The 6729-nt window shown below is 44.3% G+C and overlaps 1 protein-coding gene across 3 annotated transcripts in view; it reads right to left on the bottom strand.

Moving 5' to 3' along the window:
• Window positions 1–120: 120 nt before the first annotated feature.
• FAF1 (Fas associated factor 1) overlaps window positions 121–6729 on the bottom strand; it is a 494313-nt gene continuing 487704 nt past the window's right edge. For all 3 annotated transcript variants that reach the window (XM_061121934.1, XM_061121932.1, XM_061121933.1), the window contains one exon: window positions 121–4214. In XM_061121934.1, the coding sequence (XP_060977917.1) occupies window positions 4131–4214 (84 nt within the window). In that variant the 3' untranslated portion in view covers window positions 121–4130. The remainder of the gene's footprint in view (window positions 4215–6729) is intronic.

The raw sequence follows: 6729 nt of genomic DNA, 5'->3' as shown, positions 1-6729 counted from the left end.
TTTTCTTTCCATGTCTTCCCCCACAACCTGCCATTTCGTACTGCTGTCATCACCCAGATAATAGTTGTTCTCTAACTCCCTTACATGTTAGTTAAGTGTTAATCATTTAATCTTCACAACTTTATCAACCAGGTACTTTTATTATACATTTCACAGCTAAAAAGCTGAGGCACAGGAAGGTGAAGGGATTCCCAAGGGCACACTATTAAGTAGGGGAGTGACTTGAATTCAGGCAATATGTCTTCAGAGGCTATTCTCTTAACCACACATTATGTCACAGTTAATTGACTGAAGACTGGAGAGCAGGTCTCTTTAACTGGTGTTTCCTTTCAGGGCAGACTTTCAAAATGCAGGAGCTGTATGGCCAGTTGGGGTTGTTAATGGCGATCTTCCAAAGCAGACTGAGACAGAGGAGAAGCACTAAAGGTAGAGGCAGGTTCAAGGCAGGAAAGCCTGGTTGTTGCATCTTACCCTCTTTGTGGCTTTTAGATTAAAAATAAAAGGCTTGATGAGAAGAATGGACAGATTCAACTTCCCAAATGGTCTGATGTTGTTTGCATAATGTAAGTGGGGGGGGGGTGTCAATCGAACCCACTAACAATCTGATAAATACAGATTCTCCTTCCAGAATAGTACACGTTTAACTTTTTGTATACAATTGTAGGGAATTCCAAGATCCATGTTTGGACATGCAACTTAGAGGTTCTTTATGGAAGAGCTGTGGACCTGAAAATCAGAGCCTGGGGCTTGAGTTCTACTTTTCTACTGCCATTCTCTGCGACTTCAGGCACGCATCTACCCTCTGAGCCTCATGTATAAAATGGAATGATCACGCCTGGCCTGCTTCCCTCGCTGCAGTGGACTGTAGTGATGGCTGGGGAAGGTGTGGTAAAATGCAAAGTGCTGTGCAAATGTTGTCAGCACACTGAGGTTCAAAGAGTTTACTCATCTTGGGTTGCATAGCTATTTAGTGGCAGAACCAAGGTTCAAACTGAAAGACACTGTAGTCTCTGGAATGTGTGTGTGTGTGTTTAGGTCTCCCTCCAAGAATCTGAAAAAGGATCAAATGAGATAATGCACGTGGAAGGGTCCCTTAGACTGTAAAGTGAATTACTCCTGAACTGAATTTAAGATTTCACATCCCATCTGCCTGTGGGATTCAGGACTGGTCGGATGAGGGGCTGAGGGGGATGGTGGAAGTGTGTCAATCAGAGATGCTTCTTATGGAGACAGTTAAGACCCCCCTCCCACATCCAGATGAACTTCTGGGCTTTCAGGGAAATCTGCTGGAGCTCTGCAACCTCACTGACCAGCACATTTGACTCAGCATGTCAAGCTTTGAGAGTAGAAATTTTAATACAACTGCAGACTTATTTAATGTTTTTAATGTCACCAATAAAATCTATAAAATACTGAATCCTCTTCTCTTACACTGAAAAGTAAAGACTCCATAAAAGAACTCAGAACTTGGATGCTTGCAGTTCAAAAATGAACACCTGTGTGTCCCAGAAAACTAGTGGTGCCCAAGCACGACACCACAGTAAACCAGCAAACTCCACACTGCACCTTCCGAGAGGCAGCAGGAAATCGGCAATACTTCCTTAAGCCTTCAAACAATTTCTCCAAACATACAAATGATAATCCAAGAAATACAAAGGAGTGAACTGGATTGAGGCAGGGATGACTGCAGCCCTGGAATGTCACTCTAGACAGCTGGGCAAGAACACAGAACACGTGTCCTGACTGACACACTTCTGTGTCTGAAGGCTGGGATATAAAGCCCAAGGAAGCAGTAAAGCCAATGGTAGGAGGAAGAATTACAAAGGACACTGCTGTTTCTGTGGGGACAGTAAGTCACTTAATGTTTTTCTTGGATCCTAACTTTATATGTCATTTTAACGTTGTGTTTGTAAGAAAGGACTTAACATATTCTGGCCTCCTGTTCTAAAGCTCAGTAGAACAGAATGGCATGAGTGAACAGTGATAACTAGCTGAGGTGTCTCCTAGCAGAGGGACCAATACGATAGGATTTCATGAGACTGAGCAAGAACTTTTCAAGGCAGGGTTGAAAAAGGGTGTGTAAACTTCATACAGGTTCAAGTAACATTTAATAACTTTTATGAAATCGGTTTCAGAGTAAAGTCTATATTATTGGAATACAGAAGTGAAGGTGATAGAGGGGAACAATATGATGCAGTCAAACCCAAATTAGATGGAACAGGTCAGACATGAGAGTGAACTCAGAGTTGCCTCCCTCCAGTCCCCACCCACACCATTTGCTGCTGGTCCTGAGTGTGGCCTGAGTTCAGGGCTGTTGCTTCTCCACAGCAGCTACAGAACATGGGCTCCCTGGAGAAAGAAGAGCTGGCGCCCGAGTCCATCTGTAGCATTGGAAATGATCATCTTGTGGGGCCATCAGTTTAGGAAGGTGGGAATGGAGCTGGAGAGGAAGTGCTCAGGTTGAACTACCCCACTTTGGGCCTCTTTTCCTTACAGCCTCCCTTGAGAGACCCCTGGGGCCAGAGAAGGCCTGTACACAGGCAGATGTAGCACTAGTCTGTTAGGAACACACTTCTCTTTCGAGAGTGTTCAGGGGAGGTCCCTGGTTTGCGTGTCAGAGAAAAGACACAAGGTGGAATTTTCCTGGCCAATGCCCATTTCTGGGCAGAGGGAAAATGACCAGGCATATCTCAGGCTGTTGTTAGAGTCTCCTGAGAACCCCTTGGTTTGGGTCAGGGGGATAAACCCAGCACTTAAGACTCTTCTGGGCACGTACAAAATGTCAAATCAGGGTCCCAAACCCTAGGATAGAGACCACAGGTGATACAAAAACAGATACGGAAAAACATTTCAAGACTGAAAAGAAATCACTAGTGGTGAAGGTATAAACAGTTCTTGCAAGAACTAAATTTCCAACCCCAAATCCATAGATTATTAAGAATCCACATTTACTAAATCATCCCAAATTATTATATGTAAGTTCAGGCAATACATGTCTTCTGAGCTGAGCCCCCAGGTTTGCTCTCTTAAATATATGAAATCAGAATTTTCAGCCACAGAATGAGATCCCTTTTGTTTGAGATAGAAGTCTACCATCTACTACTGAAACATTAAAACAGTGAAACAGTGGGGCAGGTTCCTTATTATAGCCAGGCTCAGAGTCCATGGGGTGGCTGATCGGATTTTGGCGACAGTCAAGGTGCTTAAAACACCAAGTGACAAGGTCCAAACATGTGATGGAGTAGAGGGAGAAAAGAGCAAGAGAGAAGTTGCGTTCACTGACGGACCAGCACCCTGGGAGCTGGTGTCCATGAGGCTCTACCTGCCCAAGCGCAAACCTAACAGCAGCTTCCTGCAGCTGGGCCAGACACTGAGTCCTGGTACTGGTCCTCTTCACACTATCTCAACATTCACATGGTGAGCTTAAACAGTTTCTCACACTGCAATGGAACAGCAAATAACTCCCAGATGGAACCTGGGGACCCAAGGCAGCAGCAATAAATAAACATCTTGCTATATGTCAGATGCAGTCCTCGAACACAACCTTACATCTTAGTAAAGGAGTCAGGAAGTTATCAACAAAAATGATATGCCTTTTGTTTTCCTACAACAATGTTTAATCTCCATGCCAAGAAGTCCCATTTGACTTTTTCCCCCTGCCTCTTAAAATTGGGTGACAAAGTAGAAATCCAGTCATGAAGAGAAAAAGGCAGGGGTGTGTAAGCCCTGGCTCAATGAGACATATCATATACACAGCAGCCTCCTGTCACAGGTCAGGCAGAACGGTCCCAGACCCTGTGTGGAGAAGATGGGCACTGGAGAGGTAAAAATCCTACTTCATGATCACTCACAGTTTAACAGCGCATTAGTCATTGAACAAGGGTGAGGTGAAGGGGGTCAGGGTGGAAGAGTTGTAATTCTCTACAATGAGGATTGGGAACATATACTCGTGGATGGGAAATTTTAAGTAGCTATGTTTATTATTACTTTTTTCCAGCAATCTTGCAAGAGGCAGAAGTGTGACATTGAGTTGAGTGAGACGAGCGTGTAAATGGGTTGACGAGGAGCCCTCCTCTTGATGCAGGCCTCTGGCTTGTCAAGGAATGGCTGGTTCCACCGCTGAGCCATCTTTACTCTTTTGCTTCAAGGAAAAGGGTTTCTTGAGGGAACAACTTTACCTCCAATAATGACTTATTTGGGTCCAGCTGGGTTACCTAAAAAGAAAGAAAATATATACTCAAAAGACTGGAAGAAGCACTATTTTCTCTCATGGCATTCAGATCCTGTCCTGAACTTTGATTTTGTGCCTACTATGTACCAGTGTGAGCATTTTCACACCTACTATTTCATTTGATTCTCAAAATAACCCTGTGAGGTAGGTGGTGGTACCCCCATTTTATAACCAAGGAAACCAGGACTCAGAGAGGCCAAGTCTCATAGTTTAGTGGAAGAACTAGCTCAGGGTGTTCTTCAGAAGCTGGAACCTCTTCCTGGGCAGGTGGAGACCCACAGCTCAGCTGGGACAGCAGAGCAGGAGGGCCTTAGGAAAGGGTGCTGGTTAAAAACCGACTGGCATTCCAGAGGACACGTATTTGTTTAACTCTGGACAGCAGGGAGGGCCTTTTCTGTTTGGTGGGAGAGAGCTAAGCTTTTGGGGTTGATCTTCCTGCTGAACACACCTGCAGCAGAGACTATACAGTGCCCACCCCACAGAGCCCAGTGATGAGCATCTCCCCTGCTGAGGAGAGGCTCCGTAGGGAGGCATATCAGTCTCCCTGTTGGTGGCATTGGTGAAGATATTTAGTTCCAAAAAAAGGAGGAAGTTGATGCCATAATATGACTGTATATTTTAGAAATAAAAATTATTTCATAATATGAACTAGTACAGAGAATAAAGCTAGACAGAGTCTTTTTGGCTCATTGGGGTATGTTAATCATACCCCAGCAAGGATGTGATGTAGAGGTTTTCTGAATCCAACAGTGAGAGAAAAAAAAAACCCCCAAACTTTCCTAAAGGAAACGTGAATTTTAAAAAACTGAGACAACTAATACTAATCTAGTGATGAGGACAATGGGCTGTGACTCCAGAAGATTCTGGTTTAAACCACAACTGCGTAGCTATTAGCTTTGTGGCTTTGGAGTTAGTATCATCCCTGTAGGACTGATATAAGGATTAAGTGAGGAAAAACATAATTAGCACAGTGTCTGGTACAGAGCAGGTATTCAATGATAGCTGCCATGTATGTGTGTAACTATAAGGGTGGATGATGGACACACAGATAAACGGACAGCTCCAAGTGTGTGTGATGGGAGGCCGGGCAGTCTGCTTTGGGTACAGTTAGATTTGTGTAAAGGAGCTCTGGGCCCCTAGGCAAAGACTACAGCACCTGAGATGGGCAATCTTGTCCTCTGCTCAACTCAAGCCACACCTAATGAGATGGCTCTGCTCTCTTCTCCAAGGTGATGGGGAGGGGACACCCTGGGGGCCTGAGTGTCACAGGCAGGCTGGTGAGCTGAAGAAGGGAACTCTATCTTTGATTGTATCCAGATGGAAACCCGGTATGCCCAGGAGGGTCATTAAGGAGACACATCCACCTCCAGAATCCTCTGTGCTTACAAGGAACCCATTGCAAGGCTGCTCTACTGATATCTCTTGGGCTCTGGGCAGATGGGCAGACAAGGTGGTGGGGAGGGCCTAGCCTGCTGTCTGTCTTCCAATGCACAGGGGCTAGGGTGGGCGGGTGGGGAGGGGGGGCAAGCTGCAGGCAAATGTTTACCCACTTCCCCAATTAACGTACAACACTGCGCTGGCTTCTGTCAACAAACAAGAGCTATGCTGCCTCTGCTTCTGACTCGTTGGTATTTTCTGCCCAGCTGCTTCTGCTATTGTTCTTAATTAACAAGCCAGAGCTCTTCCGGCATCTTCTACTTTGTTATTTGTGGTTCGTAAATATGATGTTTGCTGGGAGAAACCAAAATCATAATACTGCCAGAGCTGTGCATACCAGCAGAAAGATAGGCTAAGAAGCAAAAGAGGCTGGGAGATTGGAGCCTCGAGGCTGTATTATCAATATACAAGGTTAGATGTTCAGAAAACACACCCAGTTTTCACTGAGTCTGATAAAAGTTGAGTGATTTTTCCCAGTCACTTTAAGTGGAGAGCTGGGATTTGAGGAGAAAACTAATTTCTTGAACACCTATTACATGTCGAGCACTTTAAATATGTTATTTCATTTAATTCCTAAAAAACTATGCAAGGTAAGATGGAGATGACAGAATTGAGGCTCAACATGGCTGCCACTTGTTTAAGGCTACCTAGTTAGTGAGGGTCTGTCTATACAGTACTGTAGTTAAAAAGAGTGAAATAACAGATTCAAACTCTAGCTCTGTTACTTACTACTTATATGACCTTGAAGAAGTAATACAACCCAAGAGTCTCAGTTTTCCTACCTATAAGATGGGAATAGTAAATTTCTCTTTTATAGGTTGTTGTCAGATTGATTATATTCTTTGCAGCCAAAGATGGAGAAGCTCTATACAGTCAGCAAAAACAAGACCGGGAGCTGACTGTGGCTCAGATCATGAACTCCTTATTGCCAAATTCAGACTTAAACTGAAGAAAGTAGGGATAACCACTAGACCATTCAGGTATGACCTAAATCAAATCCCTTATGATTATACAGTGGAAGTGAGAAATAGATTTAAGGGACTAGATCTGATAGAGAGCCT

Source organism: Dama dama, chromosome 20 (genome assembly GCF_033118175.1).
Source record: "Dama dama isolate Ldn47 chromosome 20, ASM3311817v1, whole genome shotgun sequence".
In the NCBI taxonomy this organism is placed as follows: Eukaryota; Metazoa; Chordata; class Mammalia; order Artiodactyla; family Cervidae; genus Dama; species Dama dama.
This window is presented reverse-complemented; position numbering and strand designations above follow the sequence as displayed.